We start from the raw sequence: 23,542 nt of genomic DNA, 5'->3' as shown, positions 1-23,542 counted from the left end.
AACAATAAAATGTTGGGCTCAAAGTTTAAAGCATTAAAAAGATTATAAAACAAAGTCCAAAGTTAAACAGAGTAAAAATTAACTCTGCAGAGATTCAATGAACAAATGTGCTTTTCCTAAAGAAAAAATGAGACATATCCTTTGGGAAAACCCCAGTCATGTTTGTTTGCTCAGGGTTTAAGACCAGGTTTCCCACACTGCTCAGATTATCACATAAATGAAAATGAAAAGTTGAAAAATGTTTTTGGTTAGAAAATCCCGGATGTCTTCAAGGTCTTTAAGAAGAGCTTGTAAAGTAATTTGTTCTTTCTGGTAAAACAATATTCCTTCCAGTTAATGTTTAACCAATGAAAAGAGGTTGGGTTTCATGAAAGCAGTTTTTGATACAGCTGAGCAGAACAACGCTGTAAGAGCACCGTGGCAGACCTCAAAGTAAAATGGAATCCAGTGAGTCATTTTTAACAACGATTTGGGAAAGGAAGACAAAGGCTGAGAAAATTGCTCCAAAAAATTTCCTGGACTGCCACTGAAAGCAGTGTGAGGGAAGACTGTACATTTGGTGAGTCTTATGGATTTTCAAAAAGACTAACTTATCAAAAAGATGGCTGAAAGAGCTCTTTTAGAAAGTTACCTGAACTGCCATGTGTGTTCAGAGACTTTCAGAGATCCTGTGTCTCTGAGCTGCAACCACAGCTTCTGTTCAAGCTGCCTGCAGAAATTCTGGGAACAAACTAACAACAAAAACTGTCCCATCTGTAAAAGGAAATCATCTAAAGAAACTATAGGGGTGAACTTGACTCTAAAGGAACTGTCTGACTCATTTGCTGGAAGACTGGAAGTAGGATCATCTGAGACAGAAAAAGCAGAGGTTAAGGTGGAGGTGGTTTGTAGTGAACATCAAAAAGAGCCTGAATTTTTCTGTAAAGATGAAGACAGAGCTGTGTGTCCTGTCTGTGACTTTCCTCACCGTGTCGGTCACGCTGTGGTTCCTGTGGATCAAGCAGTCAGTGAGCTGAAGGAGCAGCTGAAATCTGACTTAACATCTCTACAGGACAAGAGGAACAAATACAAACAAGTGGAGAAAACATACAATGAAGTCATTCAACACTCCAAGAAGCAGCTGTCGTCCACAAAGACACAGATCAAAGCAGAGTTCAACAAGCTCCACCAGTTCCTGAAAGAGGAAGAGGAGTCCAGACTGAAAGCTCTGAGGGAGGAGGAGGAGCAGAAGAGGAAGACTATCAGCAGAGAGAAAAAGAGGATTCAGGAGCAGATCTCCTCTTTGTCAGTCAGTATCTGTGCTGTTGAAGAAGAGCTGCAGAAACCCAACGTGGCCTTCCTCAGCAGTTATAAACCCACTCAGACCAGAGCCAGAGTCCAGTGCTCAGAGTCAGATCCACAGCTGGTCTCAGGAGTGCTGTTAGATGTGGCCAAACACCTGGGCAACCTGTCCTTCAGAGTCTGGGAGAAGATGAAGGACAGGGTCCACTTCAGTCCAGTCATTCTGGACCCAAACACTGCACACGGCTGGCTCTATCTGTCTGATGATCTGACTACCGTCAGATATGGAGACACAAAGCAGCAGCTTCCTGATAATCCAGAGAGACACACAGAGTACCCTACAGTTCTGGGCTCTGAGGGCTTCAGCTCAGGGAAACACAGCTGGGAGGTGGAGGTGGGAGACAACCAAGTCTGGTTTTTGGGTGTTGCAAGAGAGTCAGCTGACAGAAAGGGAGAAATATCTGCTACACCTGAAAATGGAATCTGGTGTCTAAAGTATCGTACTGGAAGATACACAAATGGAGAAGGGAAGGATGTCAAAGTAAAGACAAATCTCCAGAAAGTCAGAGTTGAGTTGGATTATGAAAAGGGTGAGGTGTTTTTCCACGACCCTGCAGATATGACTCACATCTACACTCACAGAGACACTTTCACTGAGAAAGTTGTCCCTTATTTTGGTATTGGAAAGTTAGGCAACGCTAAAACTGCTGATCTCAAAATCTGTCACTAATGTTCCCCCGTGATATCCAAAGATGTTAGTTAATTGCTTCAACTCTAATCTGTATAGATGTTCGCGTTATGACTGTTAGGTTTAAAACATGTGTCAGTGATCTTTGCGCAAGCTTGAAAACTGCTTGATATTGCTTTGTTACCACTGCAAGTCAATTAAGATTTTATCAGTGGGATGTTATGACTGAACTATTTCTGCTTTTACATCTAAGATATGATCTATAGTTACTTTCTTGATTCCTTGAACAGTGAAATACAATCATCGCTTGTTACTGATTTGTTCAGGGAATGTGTACGAAGCCAGTTAATGCTAACATGCATTAAAGACAGGGCGCTGTTCTGGGTTTGTGACAATTTATTGTGAACAGTTCTGTCAACCATGTCAGAATTAGTGTACTTGTTACCTTGATTAAGAACAAAAACATACCTGTTCCTTTTTTTTTGGCTGTTCTCATCTTGATCTTTCATTATATTATCTCTTGAATACTGCTTACTGGATTTTGAACTGCATTCATAAACCCAAGTTTATAACATAACATCATGTTATACAAATTTTTTAAATCTTCTTATCTTTTGTTTTTATGTGTGGGTAATTTTGTGTCACATGAACATTTTACTCAATAGGCCATATTTTAACCTTTGTATGTAATAAAACACTTGAAAGGGGGACAAATGCTAACCAGTTACAGCCAAAGACCTGTGTGTGATAAGGAGGCCTGCTGGAATACGAGCTGAGGAGCCATAACTTAATGTTTGCCAGCCTAGTGATGGGGAGATTGTGAAATTTGAATTGGACACGTAAAAAATTGGGTTTTATGATCATTATAAACACATCAGTCCTGACAGACTGCTCCGTTTTTCTTATTTGTCTTAAGCTTTAAAAGTAGGGTATTGCAGTTCAAGGAACTAAAAAAAATATCTCATTATAGACTGTGTATTTCCTGAAAATAAATGGAATCTGACCTTAAAGATCATTTGGATGTCCTTCAAAGATGCGGTTCCTCAAAAACAAGTTAACTCAGTTAGCAGGTGTATTTTCAAGAAAAAAATGTGATTGTTAAACAATGTCTTGGACTATTGAATGCAGTTTTTAGTTGCTAAATGACAACTGACTGTATATACATAGTCTTTGAATGTGTTCATATTCTATAGAAAGTGGTTTACTTGAGTCCGCACATATGCTGTGTCTCAAAACGTAAACTTCTGTTAGTACACCAACATGATGTACACCACGTACACAATTTACTCAATGGAACAGTGCATGAAATCTCACAGAGTATTGTTGTTTAAAATCAAACACTGCTGCTTCATAATAACTGGAAATGGTGATCTTTTTCATAACCTTCACAGGTGTTCTCTTGTTACTCATTAATTGGAACCATCAACTGTTTAGAGTGCCGTACTGCATTTTTCTATACGGCTCCTTATGCACACAAAATATTGAGTTTAAGTACATAAGTACGTAATATGAGACACAGCCATTGTAAAACTTTTTTTTACAGTAAAGGCCACGAGATGGAGATAAAGTTAATATTTCATTTCCAGAAGGATGCACAGTGCTTGACAAATGTGTTAGTGCAGTGGTGGCAAACACCTCACACTGGGTGCTGCCCTTTATTTAACAGTTTATTGCTTATTACCAAAATATATTCTTATGTTTGTGTAATGGTTAATCCACCAGAAAGTGCAGGTCTTTAATCAAACTGATAGTTTTAAAGCTTGAATACAATAATTGTTGTTATCCATGAATCTTAAAATGAACTGTTTTTAAAAAAAAGCTGAAAAAATATATTTTTAAAATAACATTATAGCTGAACTTATTTTTAGGTATCAGAATTACAATTCAGACAAAAATGTTCTCCAGTTATATGTTGTTGTTCTTGATTATTTTCTTACTTCTCAATTTCTGTGCCCTGCCTTAAATTTGGGTATAAAACATGAACTTAGTTTGAAATTCTTGACTCCTGTTCAAAACCAAGAAGTGTAGGGAACTCAATGAGAAGAAACTCAAACTCAAACTTTCCCGAGTAATGTCAAACAGATCAATACGTTTTTAACTGCTTTTTGAAACATTCTAACTTTATTCTGGATGCTTATGTTATTTTACTTTACACACAGAAATAAAATGATTTCCTAAAACCTGCAAGGGTCAAAATCATTCAAGAAATGGAGTGAGAAGTAAGTCATATATTAAATTATTTAATTTTGGACATCACTTCATTTCCAAGGCATGCACAAAGTTAATCGGGCTGGGAATATCACTGTTCTGATCTAACAGCCACACCAACCAAAACACGTATTATATTTGCTAACTGAAGTGAACTTCCAAGATCCCTCAGGTGAGTTAAGTCCACAATAGAATGAAGTCTTGAGTTGGTCTGAGGTAGACACTTGTGGCTTTAGGAGGTTAAATGTTGTTCTGTTAGTTTTTGCAACATATTCCCACACCACTCTGTATTTCGCTTTTCTTCTATTTCTACTAAAACTATTTTGGCCTCAAAGCAAAAAAGCTCATAATACATTCAATTTAGTATATATATGTTTTGAATAAAACAAGCTTAAGCATGCATTTTTCAGTCTATACATTTATTTTGTGGCACTGTAACACCATTAGAAATTGCATTTACAAGATTTCACAAAATAAATATTATTTAAAACCTTCCTTTTTATTCATCATTCTCTTCTCATTCTATATTGTCCTGTGTTGAGGAAGCACCCAACTCAGCTGTCAAATACACAACACAAGTATGGGAGTGTCTCAAGTATCTGCGCTATTCTGTTTTTCTTTTCCTTCTACCAAACACTTTAGATAGCAAGAACTTCACTGTGAAAATGCAAATCAGAGCCATCTGTCATGGTTTGGGTTTTTGGTTTCTGCGTTTCTGAGTTTTCTTGTGTTTTTGCCCTTGTGTTTCTTTGTATTCTGTTCTGGTTCTGTGTCACCTGTGTTAGTCTTGTGGAATGTCTGTGTCTCTTGTCTTTAGTTTGTGCTTCTTGTGATCATTTCTAGTGTTTTGGTGTCTTATGTATTTAGTAGCTGTCTTGAGTTTCCCTGTGTTTGGTTTGGTTCTCCTAGTGTTTCCCTCCTTGTTGATTGCTCCTCATGTGTTTCACCTGTGTCTTGTTTCACACCTGTGCTAATCACTCCCTGTCTATATAGTCTCTGTGTTCAGTATGTTTCTTGTGGGTTCATTGTATGCTGTCCTTGTTTGCTGTTCCTGTCGCCGTGTCATCGTGCCTCCTGTGTTCCCAGTGCCTTTAGTGAGTTTCTTGTTTATTTCTAGTGTTTCTGGTTTTGTTTCTTTTGTTGGAGTTTTCATGTTGGAGTTTTTGAGTTCAGTTTAAATAAAGTTTCATTTCCATCTGCATTTGGGTCCTCCACCTTTTTGTTTTTTTTCCCTCGGGACTTTTCCTGACAGAATGAACCCACCAAAAGAGGACCCAGCAGATTTTTTACTTTCTATGGACTTTTTTTCAAGAATTTCTTATTTTCAATCTTTTTTTCGCGGTCCTGAATGGATTAAAGAGGGCCAGAGCCAGTCTCCCTGGAGGGGAACCAGACTGGCCATTTTTCCTGGCACCCGGGGAGGCCGCCACAAGAGGCGTGGTGGTCCCCCACAGCCAGTCAGGACTACCAACCCTACCCTGCAACCAGCAGGGCACCACCTACTCCCTGCTCCTGAGGACCTGCAGAGCACAGCTCTTCGTTCTGGGGTCCTTCCCAGCCCTGCTCCTTGCCCGGGGGTCCTGCCGAGCACCAGTCCTCGCCCGGAGGTCCTGCCGAGCACCAGTCCTCGCCCGGAGGTCCTGCCGAGCACCGTTCCTCGCCCGGAGGTCCTGCCGAGCACCGTTCCTCGCCCGGAGGTCCTGCCGAGCACCGTTCCTCACCCGGGGGTCCTGCCGAGCACCATTCCTCGCTCGGAGGTCCTGCCAAGCACCATTCCTCGCTCGGAGGTCCTGCCAAGCACCATTCCTCGCTCGGAGGTCCTGCCAAGCACCATTCCTCGCTCGGAGGTCCTGCCAAGCACCATTCCTCGCTCGGAGGTCCTGCCAAGCACCATTCCTCGCTCGGAGGTCCTGCCAAGCACCCTTCCTGGCTCGGAGGGCAAGACCCTGGTGGCTCTCTCGGCTCTCAGGCCGTCCCCAGTGACTCTCTCTGTTCAATGGCCGTCCCCAGTGACTCGCCCAGCCGTCCCAAGGCCGACTCCTGCTCCTCTCTTGGCCGTCCCCAGGCCAACTCCTGCTCCCCGCTTGGCCGTCCCCAGGCCGACTCCTGCTCCCAGCTCGGCCGTCCCCAGGCCGACTCCTTCTCCCCGCTCGGCCGTCCCCAGGCCGACACCTGTGCCTCGCTCGGCCGTCCCCAGGCCGACACCTGTGCCTCGCTCGGCCGTCCCCAGGCCGACACCTGTGCCTCGCTCGGCCGTCCCCAGGCCGACACCTGTGCCTCGCTCGGCCGTCCCCAGGCCGACACCTGTGCCTCGCTCGGCCGTCCCCAGGCCGACAACTGTGCCTCGCTCGGCAGTCCCCAGGCCGACACCTGCTCCTCGCTCGGCTGTCCCCAGGCCGACACCTGCTCCTCGCTCGGCCGTCCCCAGGCCGACACCTGCGCCTCGCTCGGCCGTCCCCAGGCCGACACCTGCGCCTCGCTCGGCCGTCCCCAGGCCGACACCTGCGCCTCGCTCGGCCGTCCCCAGGCCGACACCTGCGCCTCGCTCGGCCGTCCCCAGGCCGACACCTGCGCCTCGCTCGGCCGTCCCCAGGCCGACACCTGCGCCTCGCTCGGCCGTCCCCAGGCCGACACCTGCGCCTCGCTCGGCCGTCCCCAGGCCGACACCTGCGCCTCGCTCGGCCGTCCCCAGGCCGACACCTGCGCCTCGCTCGGCCGTCCCCAGGCCGACACCTGCGCCTCGCTCGGCCGTCCCCAGGCCGACACCAGTGCCCCGCTCGGCTCCCAGGCCGACACCAGTGCCTCGCTCGGCCGTCCCCAGGCCGACACCAGTGCCCTGCTCGGCTCCCAGGCCGACACCAGTGCCTCGCTCGGCTCCCAGGCCGACACCAGTGCCTCGCTCGGCTCCCAGGCCGACACCAGTGCCTCGCTCGGCTCCCAGGCCGACACCAGTGCCTCGCTCGGCTCCCAGGCCGACACCAGTGCCTCGCTCGGCTCCCAGGCCGACACCAGTGCCTCGCTCGGCTCCCAGGCCGACACCAGTGCCTCGCTCGGCTCCCAGGCCGACACCAGTGCCTCGCTCGGCTCCCAGGCCGACACCAGTGCCTCGCTCGGCTCCCAGGCCGACACCAGTGCCTCGCTCGGCTCCCAGGCCGACACCAGTGCCTCGCTCGGCTCCCAGGCCGACACCACTGCCCCGCTCGGCTCCCAGGCCGACACCAGTGCCCTGCTCGGCAGTCCCCAGGCCGACACCAGAGACCGGCTCGGCCGTCCCTAGGCGGACACCTGTGCCCCGCTCGGCTGCCCCCAGGCCGACACCTTCTCCTGTTGCTTTTCGTCGCTGGCCAGCTGGCCGGCCCCCCGAACAGTCTCCTTTGTGTGGCCTGCCACCTGGCCGGCCCCCTGAACAGTCCCCTTCGTGTGGCCTGCCACCTGGCCGGCCCCCTGAACAGTCTCCTGCGTATGGCCCGCCACCTGGCCGGCCCCCTGAACATTCTCCCTCGTGTGGCCCGCCTCCTGAACATTCTCCCTCATGTGGCTGGCCACCTGGCCGGCGTCCTGAACATTTTCCTGTGCGTGGCTCGGCACCTGGCCGGCCTTTTGAACTTTGCCTTTTGTGTGGCTCACTACCTGGCCGGCCTCCCTGACTTTTTGAGTACTGTGTCCCTCCGGCCTTGCCCCCTCCACCCACCCGAGTTGGGCCTTCTGAGATTTTTGTTTTTTCTTTTTGGGACATCTGGTATCTGTCCTTTGAGGGGGGGTACTGTCATGGTTTGGGTTTTTGGTTTCTGCGTTTCTGAGTTTTCTTGTGTTTTTGCCCTTGTGTTTCTTTGTATTCTGTTCTGGTTCTGTGTCACCTGTGTTAGTCTTGTGGAATGTCTGTGTCTCTTGTCTTTAGTTTGTGCTTCTTGTGATCATTTCTAGTGTTTTGGTGTCTTATGTATTTAGTAGCTGTCTTGAGTTTCCCTGTGTTTGGTTTGGTTCTCCTAGTGTTTCCCTCCTTGTTGATTGCTCCTCATGTGTTTCACCTGTGTCTTGTTTCACACCTGTGCTAATCACTCCCTGTCTATATAGTCTCTGTGTTCAGTATGTTTCTTGTGGGTTCATTGTATGCTGTCCTTGTTTGCTGTTCCTGTCGCCGTGTCATCGTGCCTCCTGTGTTCCCAGTGCCTTTAGTGAGTTTCTTGTTTATTTCTAGTGTTTCTGGTTTTGTTTCTTTTGTTGGAGTTTTCATGTTGGAGTTTTTGAGTTCAGTTTAAATAAAGTTTCATTTCCATCTGCATTTGGGTCCTCCACCTTTTTGTTTTTTTTCCCTCGGGACTTTTCCTGACACCATCATCATGACCAAAAACAACAACAGAGCAATGACATCGATAGAGTGGTACTGAATCCAGGACATCTTGTAAGACTTGGTCTTTAAGTGATCTGCTCCCTTGTGTCTCATAACAAACTCGATCCAGAACATAGCTTGGTCCAGAGGCTTCATGGGCTGGTCTCTGTGCAGTCTGGAGAGTTCAATCATGTTCTGCCTGTAGGATGGCTCATACAATACCGCCCTCACAGCCTCCAGGAAGTTGTCTCTGTTCAATGTGGCAAAGTCCAGCACTTTGGCAACACCCCGCCTTTCCATCCTGAAGAGGTTATCATCCTGGTCAAACATCAGAGGAAGGCCCACGATGGGCACTCCATAGTAGATGGCCTCTTGAAGTCCGTTGGTGCCCCCATGAGCCACAAACAGTCTGGTCTTTGGGTGTCCTAAGAGATCATTTTGGGGCAGCCAATCCAGCAGCAAGGTGTTGTTTCCCAGGGTGGATGGTCTCTTCCCAGTATGCCTCCAGATGACCTTCTGAGGTAACTGGGCAAAAGCAGCAGCCACATGTTCAACTATATCATTCGGAAGAGTTCCCACCAAGGTCCCCAAGCTTATAATGATGACTCCATGCTCTGCAGAGCTCTGGACAAAGTCCTCCAGGTGTTGAGGAAGTGCTTTGGAGGGTTTACACTGAAATCCACCCATGTAGACAACATTGGGCATGGTGGGACGAGGAAAGTCAAAGGTAAAGTCAGTTCTCATCAACCATATATCTGCTTCCTGAACCAGTTCATCATAATGGACATCTGGACCAAAGTATCGTTGGACAAATGGAGTGTAGTAGAGCTGTTTCACCATCGCCTTGGGATAAAGCGACATCAAGCAATAGAGAACATTCTGAACTCTTTGCCAAAAATTCATCTTGTCACTCAGCTGGGAGCCCGCTATGGGAACATATGAGAGAGGTGAGGGGGCAATAGTTTGAAGTCCATCTTCAAAGACTGTCCACCGTACGTTTAAGACCAGAGGCAGACCCAGCTTATGAGCCAGAAGGATCCCTCCACCAAAGCAGGGGTCAGTCAGAACGACGTCGTACTCTGCTTCTCGGAAGGACTGCATCAGTTTTGAGTTCTCAAATATCTCTTGCATTGTATCAACCGCAATTTTATGGGCATCAAACAGCATTGTCATGAACTCTGCTGAGTTTTGGAAAAATGCTTGTTTTGAAGTGTGGAACTCACGCCGGAGCTGCAGGGCTCTTGCTATAAAAAAATCAAACTCTTTGCCGTCCCCTTCAGCAATGCCATTTAAGTTGATCAACTGGTAGAGATTGGAGTCTTCCTTAATGTACATGCTATTTTTGGGCCCGATCACAGTGATTTTGTGACCTCTAGAATGGAGCTCTTCGATGAGAACCTTCATATTGACCCAGTGGCTTCCTTCCACAGGGACAACAAGGACTTTCCCACTATCAGCATTCTGAATGAAGAAGAGTAGTGCAGCCAGACTCATCAGTCTGAACTGAATCATTGTTGAATCTGAAATAATTTGAGAAGAAGGAAACAGAGACTGCAATCATTACTCAAGGCTTAATATTCTCTGGAAGGATTTTATTGGTATGCTTACACATGGTGTGATAAGTTATTCACAGGCAATAAAACAGACCAATTTATACGCTAATGTCTCTATGGACCTTGAAAAGCAAACCAACCTGTGTTTGAAAAAGGATATAACACTGAGGCAAGGTGGGCTTAAGTTTCCTTTTCCACATAAAAGATTCAAAGTGAGTCATATTTCTGATGTCTGATTCCCACGACAGGTACAATTACTGTCATTAACACTGGTTTTAGGAGTGGTATTAGGATTCAGTCTGGATTTGTTGTATCATATAACATCATGAAATATGCTGATGAAAGTTAGTGACAATGACATCTGGAATTACTACACATTTAGGAGACAGCTAAAATCACTGTATTAGTCTAACAATAAACACTGAAGTCACATCTGTCTGTTTTTATCAGTGTAAGAACACCTTGCTCCAAAAATCACAAGATGAAAACAACACAGCGCTTGCCGAGCAGCCGAGAATTGAACATTTTTGTCAGGTAACGGAAACAGAAAGTGATAATTGTTTAGTTGATGGGAACAGAAAAATGCTAGTCAGTGCAGAGGCTGTAAAATGTAGTTCCAGTTCCTTTGAACACAAAGTTTAAGTTTCAAACTCCAATGATGTTCAAGAGTTGCCAGGGAGGAAAGTGTCTCTGAATCCTGCTGCTGTATACTGTAGTTTGACTCAACACAGCCTCTGTATAACTTCATGATCTTGATCAAAATACAGCCACATCATGCCATGTTGCAAGATGACGTCTATCATATCAGTGCTTGTTTAAATCCAAAGAGCAAAGTGTAATAGCATCAAAGCAGTGAGTTGCAGCTTAGGCACAACATTTGACTGGAGGCCTACAACAATAAAAACAGGAAACTTGTTTGGCTCATAAATAATAGGTGTTATGCACAGGTGAGCAAGTCGTGTTTCCAGTTAAATCTTGAGATAGCAGGCATGATTAGTGGCAGTGGCAGTCTCGAGTATGACCTGCTGGCAGTTGCCAACAGGTTACAGTGCAGAACTGGCTGCTACGATGAATGCCAGTCATGTACTGACCTCTCTTGTAATTTTCCTGGCAGTTCTGCTGTTCCCTCAGCTCATAAGTCAGTGCAGTGAGACTGATCAACCCCCCCTGGTAGGGAGAGGTCAGTAACTGCAAGCCGCCTCTATTGAAACTGATATGCTACTCACTTAAATCATAAACGCCCCCAGGAGGCAGTGGTTAGTAACAACGGGCAAGGTCTATTCAAACCAGTATCTCACTTACATTTTACAACGCACCCTGCAGGCCCATACATCCTCACCCAAGCATAATAATAGCTGTATACCGTAAAAACCCTTGTGGTAACCTTTATCTTTTTCATCTTTAGTAATTTTATGCACACCTTTTAACCCTTGACACATAAAATCATTATACTGAAGCTAATCTTGTTTGGCTTTACGAAGATACAGCTGTGGAACTTTACACACAGTCAAGTTTGAAGCTTGAACCTTTGACCATTTTGCCTGCTTACCTTCCCTTTAATAATAATTAGAGAGTTTAAAGACAGTCACTTGATTCAGCTGTGATAATTTTATGTTGTACTTACGATGTAAAAGGGCTGTGCAGCAGATTTAAAGTCTGTGGAGCTTTTGTCAACCAGTCAGCAAGGATCCTGCATGTGTCATTGTTTTATGACCTCACACTGAGGGTTGTGAAACATGTTGGTTCAAGGCAAAGTTCACACCGTGGTACAAAAAAGAGGGGTGTGTTTTCTGAACAAACAATAGCCCAAACATTTTCATTCATTCAGTCATAGTTTTTAATTAAAAACTCCTAAAAAGTGGTATTTCAAGTAGACCCTAAACTCTCAGATTTAGATATTCCAGAATTGTTTACACTCTTCACATCTCAAAGTAGATCCACTCTTTGGCAGTCAGAAATACTCTCTGTCAAGGAAAGCTGTAAGCTCAAAGTGAAGTCACACAAGTTTCAGCAAGCCAAGAAGCTTTGGCATTTTTTCATATTCAGTAGTAATACCTGCTGATCTTGTTAGGCAAGCTACACACCTCACTGGTTTAGAAACTTTATAAGTATCTGTGAAATATTACCTATTACCTTTTGAGATTTCATTTTAGAGGCTGGCACAGCACGTTCAGTTTCAGTTTGAAAGTAGAATATTGGTGTTCTTATAAACAGTGCCATTACTTATATGTTCCCTGTTTTCTATGTAAACTGTCACTACAGTGAATTGATATCGTACAGAAGCAAAAGAGAGGGTATTACAACTCTGAAAGACATTTTGTCTCCATCTGCTGGTGTGAAGGTGACATTGCACAGTTTAAACTGATAGAAGCGCAAGTGAAAGTAAACTTTGACACTGTTGAGACGCCATTAGAAGGTGTGAGATCTCGACTGAACAACAAACAAACTTGGAATACAAAAAGCAGCGTGAAGAAAGACTGTAAACTTGGTGAGTCTTACAGATTTTGAAAAGGATTAACATTTCAAAAAGATGGCTGAAAGAGCTCTTTCAGAAAGTTACCTCAACTGCCATGTGTGCTCAGAGACTTTCAGAGATCCTGTGTCTCTTAGCTGCAACCACAGGTTCTGTTCAAGCTGCCTGCAGAAATTCTGGGAACAAACTAACAACAAAAACTGTCCCATCTGCAAGAGAAAATCATCAAAAGATAATCCGGGAGTAGACTTTGCTCTGAAGGAACTGTCTGATTCTTTTGCTGGGAGACAGAAAGTGGGATCATGTGAGACAGAAAAAGCAGAGGTGAAGGTGGAGGCGGTTTGTGGGAAACATCCAGAAGAGCCGAGACTGTTCTGTAAAGATGAAGACAGAGCTGTGTGTCCTGTCTGTGAGTTTTCTCTCCACCACAGTCACACTGTGGTTCCTGTGAATCAAGCAGTCAGTGAGCTGAAGGAGCAGCTGAAATCTGACTTAACATCTCTACAGGACAAGAGGAACAAATACAAACAAGTGGAGAAAACATACAATGAAGTCATTCAACACTCAAAGAAGCAGCTGTCGTCCACAGAGACACAGATCAGAGCAGAGTTCAACAAGCTCCACCAGTTCCTAATAGAAGAAGAGGAGTCAAGACTCAAAGCTGTGACAGAGGAAGAGGAGCAGAAGGGGAAGATTATCAGCAGAGAGATGAAGAGGATTCAGGAGCAGATCTCCTCTCTGTCAGTCAGTATCTGTGCTGTTGAAGAAGAGCTGCAGAAACACAACGTGGCCTTCCTCAGCAGTTATAAACCCACTCAGACCAGAGCCAGAGTCCAGTGCTCAGAGTCAGATCCACAGCTGGTCTCAGGAGTGCTGATAGATGAGGCCAAACACTTGGGCAACCTGTCCTTCAGAGTCTGGGAGAAGATGAAGGACAGGGTCCACTTCAGTCCTGTTATTCTGGACCCAAACACTGTAAACGGCTGGCTCTATCTGTCTGATGATCTGACCAGTGTGAGACATGGAGACACATGTCAGCAGCTTCCTGACAATCCAGAGAGATGCACATATTATGTCAACGTCCTGGGCTCTGAGGGCTTCAGCTCAGGGAAACACAGCTGGGAGGTGGAGGTGGGAGACCATCCTGGCTGGTTTGTGGGTTTGGCTAAAGAGTCAGTTGACAGGAAGGGAAAGCGATTATTTTCTCCAGAAAATGGAATCTGGTGTTTATTGTATAGTAATGGAAAATACACAAATGGACTTGGTCAGATTCTCACAGTGAAGAAGAGTCCTCAGAGGATCAGAGTCCAGCTGGACTATGACAGGGGGGAGGTGTCCTTCTACAACCCTGAAGACATGACTCACATCTACACTTACAGAGACACTTTCACTGAGACAGTCTTCCCATATTTTAATGCTTTAAAATCGTGTGATGCTAAAACTGTTGATGTCAAAATTTCTCGAACTAAAGTGTGCATTGATATGAGCTGAATACTCATAATGTTTTACAACACATAAAAGACGTTCCCTTCTTTCATTTTCTCTTCAAATAACTTACAGTTTAAGCGAAACTGTGGGTTAAGAGGTGTGCACTAAATCATTATGGGACAGGAATCAATTCTATGACCACTGCAAAAAGAACTGAAGCTTCTTCACATGTGGGGCCTTTTTTCTACAGAATGAACTTAACCAGCGCCCTGTGCTTCTGAAATTCTTTTGATCATCAAACAATAAGTGTTGTACTCTTTAGGTTCCATGTTTGGGTGTCAAAGACATAAAACATGATTCAGAATTTTCAGATTATGTCTTAAAGTACAGAATTATGTTTGGTTTATATTAATGTAGAATTTATTATCAGCAAAAGGGATTTTCCTGCAGCACAGTTTTGGTGTATCATGTTTTTCTTTTCTGGTAAAATGATATTCTACATCTTTATGTGTAATTATCAGCAGTCTTTGGTTAGAGTTTTGAAATGATGTAGATGTAAGCTGATCATCTTGAGGGAAGAGCTTGAAATTGTCTTGGTAAGACTGTCACAGTAAAGAAGAGTCCTCAGAGGATCAGGGTCCAGCTGGACTTTGACAGGGGGGAGTTATCCTTCTTTGACCCTGAAGACATGGCTCTCATCTACTCTCACAGAGACACTTTTACTGAGACAGTCTTCCCCTATTTTAATGTTTTAAGGTCTGGTGATGCTAAAACTGTTCATATCAAAGTCTCTCAAACTAATATGTGCATTAAGTTGAGCTGAATACTCTGTGTTACAACACCTTAAATAAGTCTACCTTTTCTTTTTAAGGTACAGTGAAGAAGTTGGCAGCATTTCGCCAAACAAAACGGCAGACATGTAATACTATGTTTATAAATGTAAAATATCTGAAAGTAGGTGTAATCCCCATACAACTTTCGTTTTCTTTTAATTAAGTTAGACAAATGCATTTTATATTTACATTACTGGGGTCCTGTTCATGGAGGCAGATTTTGGGGGACAGAAGGAGCAAAACAGGGTCTTCACTATGAGCCTGGCTGCCGGTCCTGCTGGAAGGCAGACGAAGAAGAAATGAAGTGAAACTGTGCATTGTTTATTTTTTTATCGTATAGTCTAACAATAATAATAGTTTCTATGTTTAAGAGTTTTATTTTTGATCTGACAGTCAGAGGTGTATTTGTGCTTCACTGTTGAAGGCTAGCCCTGTGAAACAGAACATGAGCTATCAGAGGGTTATGTGGCTGTCAAGGAGCTTTCTTAATGTTGTTTCTCCAGCTATGAGACATGTCTCACAGAATCCACGCCCATCAACATGATGATAAAAATAACTGATGCCATCTTTGGGTCGTGTTTGAACGGCGTTGGTCACTCAGTGACGTGATGTTTAGCAACAGATGGGCTCATTCTTAAGTCTGAACATTCGATGTCTCAAAATATCTAATTTCTACACACTGCACCTTTAAATTTTATTAAAAGTCTATATTTTAGTGTTAAGCTCAGATGTTGGTGGGATCACAATGTTCGCTTTGTTTTTTCACCTATAAGACATTTTCTATCTGTGCAGTCCAAAAAAAAAAAAAAAAACCTTAAAAAAAAAGTTAGTTTTGATTTTTTTTTTTTACTTTTTGCTTTTATTCTGAAAAGACATTTTGAAAGAGTCAGGAACTGTGGGGAAAGAAGCATGCACCAAACCATGATGGGACAGGGATCATTCCTTTGACCAGAGTAAAGAAAACTGGAGCCTCTTCTCATGTAGCACCTTTTCTACTGACTGAACTGAACTTGCGCCCTGTGCCTCTTAATTGCTGATGATCTCCAACAACAAGCGTTGCACTATAATGTTTTAATCTTTGTCTGTCAAAGACAGAAAAAATGATTCAGACTTTTCGAATTATGTACTTAAGTACAGAGTTATTACTTACTATTGTGACGTTGCTTTAAGACAATTTTTGCACTATTGTTGCTGTTGTAGTTTACTTTTTTACGTTATTGTGTGAATATGCACAAAAAAGTCCCTGAGCTTTAGGTCAGGGTTATTTTAATCAAAAGGTTTACCAGACTACAATATATGAACAACAAAACTAACAAATCAGAGGTGTTTATTATTGTTTTAATGACATCTTGTTTCAAGTCCACTATAATTGTTAAGAAGAACTGGTATGTGTCTATCTTGTGTTTTCAGTTTTGGATCTCAAGTTTGGTTTTGTTGAATTATTTAGTTTAATGTGTTTCAAATCTTGCTACTCTCAGTACCATGTGTGATAATCTTCATTTCTTTTAAGTCTAATCTTGATGTAGGATTTATGATAAGCATAAAGGATGTTTCTGCAGCACAGTTTCTGTGTATAATTTTTTCTGGTAAAATGATATTCTACATCTTTATGTGTAATTATCAGCAGTCTTTAGAGTTTTGAAATTATGTTTGCGTTGGTGAATCATTTAAATGGACGAGAGAGTAAAAGGGGATTAATCTTTTTATATACAGTGAGAGTAAAAAGTATTAGATCCCTTGCTGATTTTGTTGGTTTGCCCACTGATAAAGACATGATCATTCTATACTTTAAATGATAGATGTATTCTAACATGGAGAGACAAAATATCACAAAGAAAATCTAGAAAACCACTTTGAAGAATCTAATTTACTTCATTTTTATAACACTGAGGAAAATAAGTATTTGATCCCGCTAGCCAAAAGCACTTCATACTTGGCAGCCAAGCCTTTGTTTGCAAGCACAGCAGTCAGACATTTGTTGTAGTTAACCACAAGGTTAGCACACATACCAGGGGGAATTTCGGCCAAGTCATCTTTGCAGATCCTCTCTAAATCATTAAGGTTGGTGGGCTGTCGCTTGGTAACTTAGACCTTCAGCTCCCTCCGTAGATTATTGATTGAATTTAGGTCCAGAGACTGGCTGGGGCAGAATGATCATGTCTTCATTAGTGGGCAAACTAACAAAATCAGCAAGGGATCAAATACTTTTTACTCTCACTGTATATAATTATTATCAACAGTCATAAGACCAGCTGTTTTTTTTATTACACTGAACACGAATAGGACTTAGTAAGAGAAGAAATGCATTATTTCAAGAGAATTGGGATTTCCACTTGCAGTATTTGGCTTTCAGTTCAGACATGCTGATTGCTTGGCCCCTTCCTATTAGAAAATTGCATTCAGAGCGGGCTATTTAAACAGCTCTATCCCAGCCTCCTTCCTGCTTCCTCTGCTGGGACTTTGCAACCCACCTCCACCCCAGCTCCTTCTGTCAATGTATTCATGTCAATTAGTCTGCTCTGTCTGGGTTTTTATGTTGGCTGCTGCGCTCCCTGCTTATGCTGTTCATGATGGCTCGTGATGGGCAGGAAGGTGTGCTCTTCCTGCCTCAGGCTTTCCATGCAAGTGCATGAACAGAACAATACCGCCAAAGGAAACTGCAAGTTAATAAAAAATATTTTGACAAAGTGGTCCTGGCTGAAACAAATTTAATTCAATGAAAATGTCATTGTTACCTAAACAACCACCAGAGGGATACAAAATCCACTTTCATTTTCCAGCTGTTTACTTTAGATTTTATGTTGGTCTTTCTGCATTTAGAAATTAATGTAATACAATCATAAAGAATCATTTTTACATTCAAATGAACCTCTAACTCTATGTCATATAATGTAACATCTGGAGACACATCCTCTGTTTTTTACAGATGTTGTAATCATTTACAGGGTCTATCCCCCGCCACAGCCCAAGCTGATTTATCACAACTGACTAAGATAAATTTGATATAACTGATCATTTTGCAGACCAGCTGTCACATAGAAGAGGTGAAGTGGTGAACTTGCAAAACCAAACTAAGGAAGTTCCCAAGCAACTAACATCTAAGTCCTTAAAAAAGAAATTTAAACCTGACTTTCAGACTACAAAGGAAAGAAAACACTCAGAAAACAGTCCAAGTTCGCCACATTCACCACATCTATACACCCATCACAGAGTCCTCAGGTAAACATGGTCAAATTGGTTTGTGAATGTGGTGAACATTAGCAGAGCTAGCATCACCTGCCTATAACTTTAAAACCAATATTCAGGTCTAAAATCATGTAAATATTAAATTTTTTCACCGGCTAAAAAATCTGGTGCTGATGTGAGGATGACAGTGTTTAAAGCAAGTGTAACTATAATGAAATCTGTAAAAGAGAAAGTATTACAACCTTAAAAGACAGCATTTTGTCTCCATCTGCAGGTGTGAAAGTGACATTGCAGAGATAATACTGGATTATACTGAACCCATGACTGTTGTGAACACAAGTGAGTAAATTTCGGCTTTGCTCAGACGCCATTACAAGGTGTGAGATCTCGACTGAAACAACAAACTCGGAATACTGAAAGTAGCGCGAAGACAGACTGTAAACTTGGTGAGTCTAACAGATTTTGCAAAGGATTAACATTTCAAAAAGATGGCTGAAAGAGCTCTTTTAGAAAGTTTCCTGAGCTGCAACGTGTGCTCAGAGACTTTCAGAGATCCTGTTTCTCTGAGCTGCAACCACAGGTTCTGTTTAAGCTGCCTGAAGAAATTCTGGGAACGAACGAAGAACAACTGTCCCATCTGCAAGAGAAAATCATCAAACAATAATCCAGGAGTGGACCTTGCACTGAAGGAACTGGCTGATTCTTTTGCCGGGAGACTGGAAGTGGGATCACCTGAGCCATTAAAAAGGGTAAAGGAGGTAGAGGTGGTTTGTCGGAAACATGAAAAGAGGCCTGAATTATTCTGTGAGGAAGAGCACAGAGCTGTGTGTCCTGTCTGTGAGTTTTCTCTCCACCACAGTCACACTGTGGTTCCTGTGGATCAAGCAGTCAGTGAGCTTAAGGAGCAGCTGAAATCTGACTTAACGTCTCTACAGGACAAGAGGAACAAATACAAACAAGTGGAGAAACTTTACATTGAAGTCATTCAACACTCCAAGAAGCAGCTGTTGTCCACAGAGACACAGATCAGAGCAGAGTTCAACAAGCTCCACCAGTTCCTGATAGAAGAAGAGGAGTCCAGACTGAAAGCTCTGAGGGAGGAAGAGGAGCAGAAGGGGAAGACTATCAGCAGAGAGATGAAGAGGATTCAGGAGCAGATCTCCTCTCTGTCAGTCACTATCTTTGCTGTAAAAGAAGAGCTGCAGAAACAAAGCATGGCTTTCCTCAGCAGTTATAAATCCACTCAGACCAGAGCCAGAGTCCAGTGCTCAGGGTCAGATCCACAGCTGGTCTCAGGAGTGCTGATAGATGAGGCCAAACACCTGGGCAACCTGTCCTTCAGAGTCTGGGAGAAGATGAAGGACAGGGTCCATTTTAATCCTGTCATTCTGGACCCAAACACCGCACATGGCTGGCTCTATCTGTCTGATGATCTGACCAGTGTGAGACGTGGAGACATACATCAGCAGCTTCCTGTCAATCCAGAGAGAAACACATATTATGTCAACGTCCTGGGCTCTGAGGGCTTCAGCTCAGGGAAACACAGCTGGGAGGTGGAGGTTGGAGACCATCCTGGCTGGAATGTGGGTTTGGTTAAAGAATCAGCTGACAGGAAAGGAGAGAGAGTTGCTTCTCCAGAATATGGAGTCTGGTGTTTATGTCACCGCAATGGAAAATACACAAATGGACTTGGGGAAACTGTCACAATGAAGAAGAGTCTCCAGAGGATCAGGGTCCAGCTGGACTATGACAGGGGGAAGGTGTCCTTCTACGACCCTGAAGTCATGTCTCACATCTACACTTACAGAAACCTGTTTACTGAGACAGTCTTCCCATACTTCTATGTTGGAAAGTCTGGTGATGCTAAAACCGCAGATATCAAAATCTCTCCAACTGGTGTGTGCATCGATATGAGCTAAGTACTCTGTTCACCATAAATAGGTTTTATACTTTTATATTCTAGTTCAAATTCTGACACAGTTCAGCAAAAGTCATTTTTTTATCAGACCATAATGTTTGCATTATTATCATCTTAATTATTAGACATTTCCTGTTAACTTCTAAAAAGTCCTTTTTTAAGATGATTTTGGGGCTTTTTGTCTTTATTGTGAAAGGAAAGTTTGAAAAAGACAGAAAATGTGATGGGAGAGCTGGTTGGTGTTTCAATAATCATCGGATGTATAAGACTACAATCTATGAACCACAAAATGAACAAATCAGAGCCGTTTGCTTTCCTGTTAACTCCTAGTCAAATTATATTGTTAAGAAGAATTAGTATATATTCATCTTTTGATTACTGTTTTTGATCTCAAGTTTAACTATAAGTAATTGTTCAGTTTAACCCTCTTTTGCATAGTGATGACTGCAATTTAAAAGTCACTTTCTCCTAAACACAATAGTCCCTATAATGGAACTGCACATTAGCTTCTTCTCTTCTCTGAGGTTCATTCAGTGGTCAAATTAATTTACACTGACTCCAAGATGACCACCAGACAGCCGCACTTGTGAGCGCTTGCTGGCATATCCTGTCAATCCTTGTATTCCAAAAGAACCCTAGAGGTAAAAAAAGAAGAAAAGATGATAATTACAGTATAATCTATACCTCTATTATTATTGCAAACTTTGATACAAAAAAAGCAGCAAATTACAGTTAACCATGTGCCCACTGAAGTGGATATCATGTAACACTGAGTATAGTTCTAACGCAAAGTTAAAATGTTTAATGTTAAAATGCTTTTAAAAGCATACAAAGAGATAACTTTTCATGGAAATACAAAATAACAGTCTATGATAAATGCTATGACATTTTGAATTAAATAAATATTTAAGCGTGCTTTTACCAGTCCTGCATCCTTAAAGAAGATTTTCGTGTTGGAGATATTTTGAATCTACATGCAGCAGTTATTCTGCAGTGGTCTGTCTAAACTTGAGAGTCTATCAATAAAATGAAGAGTGAAGTTACGTTAGCCCTGCTTGGTGAGGTTCGAGTTGGTAGATGAGCACTGGTAGGACATAGACAGGACTCACCAATGTTTAACAGATAGTCTGCTCATCTTCTGGACACTATGCTACAGAGCAAGTTTACAAAGTTTGATTGTTGTAACATTTCAAACAGTAATATTACAAAATATGAATACTTACCTTGTCGCTTTTTACCAGGTAAAAAGTTGTCTTGAACAAATAAAAGTAGTGAAAGAAGATCTGGTCTCTATTCCTTTGCTTTTAAACAAATGCCTTGGTAAGATTCACATCCTCAGGTGGTAGTGCTCATGGGCAACGTAGTCTTTATCCCAGAGAAACACAAGCTTTTCCAGAAAGTATTCACAGCACAGGAAAACAACCTGATACGGCGCTACATACATCATACATCAAAGTTAATAAATTTGACCTCTTGTTATTTTAGTAACGTGTGTGAAAATCATTTTTGTTGCATTTTCGTGAAGATTAATAATAATAATAATAATGATAACATTTTTGCATGTATATTTTTACATCTTTATTTGTAATATTCAGCGGTGTATAGAATTTGAAAATGATGTTTACATAGGGGAATCATTTAATCAAATATCAATTTAAATTGTTTCAGACAGTCATACAACCAGATTTTTTAGCACTTGAGTCACAAGAAATCTAATGGTTAACTTCCACACTGCTCTTTTTGTTAAACTGAACATGCATAGGACTAAGTAAAAGTAAGATGTGTTTTATTTCAAAGACATTTAGTATTTTCACTTTCAGTATTTAGTCCTCTGCTCAAACACTCAGCAGTATAAGAGGTTGTGGTAGTACTTTGGACAAGCTCCAGGTATTTGTTTATTGCTAACTCTGTTTACCTGTATAACTAAATGCAAAGTACTGACTTTTAAACCCTCTAAAATGTCTCATGGGATTTAAACAGTTGACGATGTCTCCACTTAGTAGGATAACATGATTTTGCTTATTTTAATCCTACTAAGAATTTAATTGTACCAGCAGTTTTCCTTTTGTTAAGTTAAAACAAATTTCTTGAAAGAGTAAATATGACACCCAGGCTTCACTTTAAATTCACTGTTTTGAAATTTAGTAAACTTAAAGCCCACAGAAACATTTATTGTTCGACAAGCCCAAATAATCACAGATAAAAAAACCAGCAATAAAAAAAAGCCTTGCAGATCACTTAACTTAAATACAAGCATAACATTACACAGCATGTGTGCTAACTCACGACTCCTTTATTTCTCCTCGACTGTCAGGACGAAGGGGGGGAAGCATGGTGACAGTTGATGGGCAGACGGATGAGGGACTGCTCAAGGAATGGCGGCAAACTGTCGAGAACGAAGGGTGGAAGATGTTTAACTTCTGGGTCCAAAGAGAGCTTCCTGGTCCACTGTGTACATTAGCAGTACTCATAGCACTCATCTAAAGCTCTCATACTGAGTCCATACAAACTTCATACAAGCTTGCAACACTAACACGAATCTGGAGCACATAGAAGCATTAACTGCTACAGGGAAAATACATGCTAGTTCCGTTAGCATGCTAACGCGCCAATCACGCCTGGAAAATCCAGTTCAAACACACTACATCTCGTTGAATCAGGACAGAACATACAGGCAAAGTATTTACCTTACCAAATTGTTGAAAAAACGTCGACTTGTCGTCGGTAAATGCTGCATTCACTAATATTTGATATGTTACACCTCTGCAGTTTTACTCCTGATTTTCTGTGTGTCGTATCATCTCATCGTCAACTGGCGGTTGGCCCCACCCCGCTACCTTTCCGATAGGCTGAATTCTTGACAACCAGTACAATTAACAATATCAAAAGATTGACAGGTTATTAGGTTGTAAAAACGCACTATTCTTCTTTATGCAGTTAAAAATCTTGTGTAAAGTGTCACCATGAAAAAAAAATCAAACTTCAAAATCCATGTGAATCGTTTCTCTTTCTAATACTTAGAATTGAGTAGACTTTTAATCCCTGAGGGGACTTCAAGAAAGATGACCTTAAATGACCTTTTTAACTTTGTATGCATATTTATCACTATATCTATCTATATGTTATCACTTTAATTGGTCAGAAATAACGTTTGAACATTTAACTCAATTATTAGGGTTGAAAAAAGATATTTTTAAGACCAGGATACAGTTTTAGCATTTTAATAAATTACACAAACACGTTTAATTTAGAGACTGGAGAATGGAGACTTCATTCTTATCTAACAGCCACAAGATGGAGACAGAATCAACATTCCATTTTTTACCTGGTAACTTATGATTTGGTCTCTTTTCTATCTGGTCTACTGAGTTTTGTGATTAACTTTGCGGGATGGCCAATAATACCACAATACAGCTCTTTCATGATGGAAATTTTGATCAAATTAACATTGTTAATAATGTTTACAGATGCTACAGTAAACTAAATGACTACTTGTTTCTTCAGCAGTGAGGCTACAGACAGTTTTTTGTTCTAAGAGTTTTGTTTGTCAGCTATGTCTTATTTATGTAATTATAAGTCTAGTGTTTCAATAGACATTTATGTTGAATCACTGTCTTTTTTGTCTTTTCTTGACTTATTATGTT

General features: G+C 42.2%; 4 protein-coding genes across 4 annotated transcripts; 3 read left to right on the top strand and 1 right to left on the bottom strand.

Moving 5' to 3' along the window:
* Nucleotides 1-601: 601 nt before the first annotated feature.
* Nucleotides 602-2,011, top strand: LOC141790985 (nuclear factor 7, brain-like). Its single transcript, XM_074671157.1, has one exon. The coding sequence runs from the start codon at nucleotides 602-604 to the stop codon at nucleotides 2,009-2,011; it is 1,410 nt and encodes a 469-aa protein (XP_074527258.1).
* A 2,720-nt stretch (nucleotides 2,012-4,731) lies between these two features.
* LOC141790763 (UDP-glucuronosyltransferase 2B33-like) lies at nucleotides 4,732-22,725 on the bottom strand. Its single transcript, XM_074670838.1, has 4 exons — nucleotides 22,586-22,725; nucleotides 22,185-22,284; nucleotides 8,511-10,027; nucleotides 4,732-4,859 (listed from the first exon to the last, which is right to left on the bottom strand). The coding sequence occupies exons 3-4, from the start codon at nucleotides 10,017-10,019 to the stop codon at nucleotides 4,782-4,784; spliced, it is 1,587 nt and encodes a 528-aa protein (XP_074526939.1). The 5' UTR covers nucleotides 10,020-10,027; nucleotides 22,185-22,284; nucleotides 22,586-22,725; the 3' UTR covers nucleotides 4,732-4,781.
* Nucleotides 12,591-14,821, top strand: LOC141790765 (nuclear factor 7, brain-like). Its single transcript, XM_074670840.1, has 2 exons — nucleotides 12,591-13,889; nucleotides 14,650-14,821. The coding sequence occupies exons 1-2, from the start codon at nucleotides 12,591-12,593 to the stop codon at nucleotides 14,782-14,784; spliced, it is 1,434 nt and encodes a 477-aa protein (XP_074526941.1). The 3' UTR covers nucleotides 14,785-14,821.
* On the top strand, nucleotides 17,850-19,964 carry LOC141790764 (E3 ubiquitin-protein ligase TRIM35-like). Its single transcript, XM_074670839.1, has one exon. The coding sequence runs from the start codon at nucleotides 18,469-18,471 to the stop codon at nucleotides 19,897-19,899; it is 1,431 nt and encodes a 476-aa protein (XP_074526940.1). The 5' UTR covers nucleotides 17,850-18,468; the 3' UTR covers nucleotides 19,900-19,964.
* Nucleotides 22,726-23,542: the final 817 nt, after the last annotated feature.

The sequence above is a fragment of the Halichoeres trimaculatus genome, unplaced genomic scaffold (genome assembly GCF_033239565.1).
Source record: "Halichoeres trimaculatus isolate MK-OKI-2021-1 unplaced genomic scaffold, fHalTri1.1 fHalTri1_scaffold_5, whole genome shotgun sequence".
Taxonomy (NCBI): domain Eukaryota; kingdom Metazoa; phylum Chordata; class Actinopteri; order Labriformes; family Labridae; genus Halichoeres; species Halichoeres trimaculatus.
The sequence above is the reverse complement of the archived record's forward strand: the minus strand, read 5'-3'. Positions and strand labels throughout refer to the sequence as shown.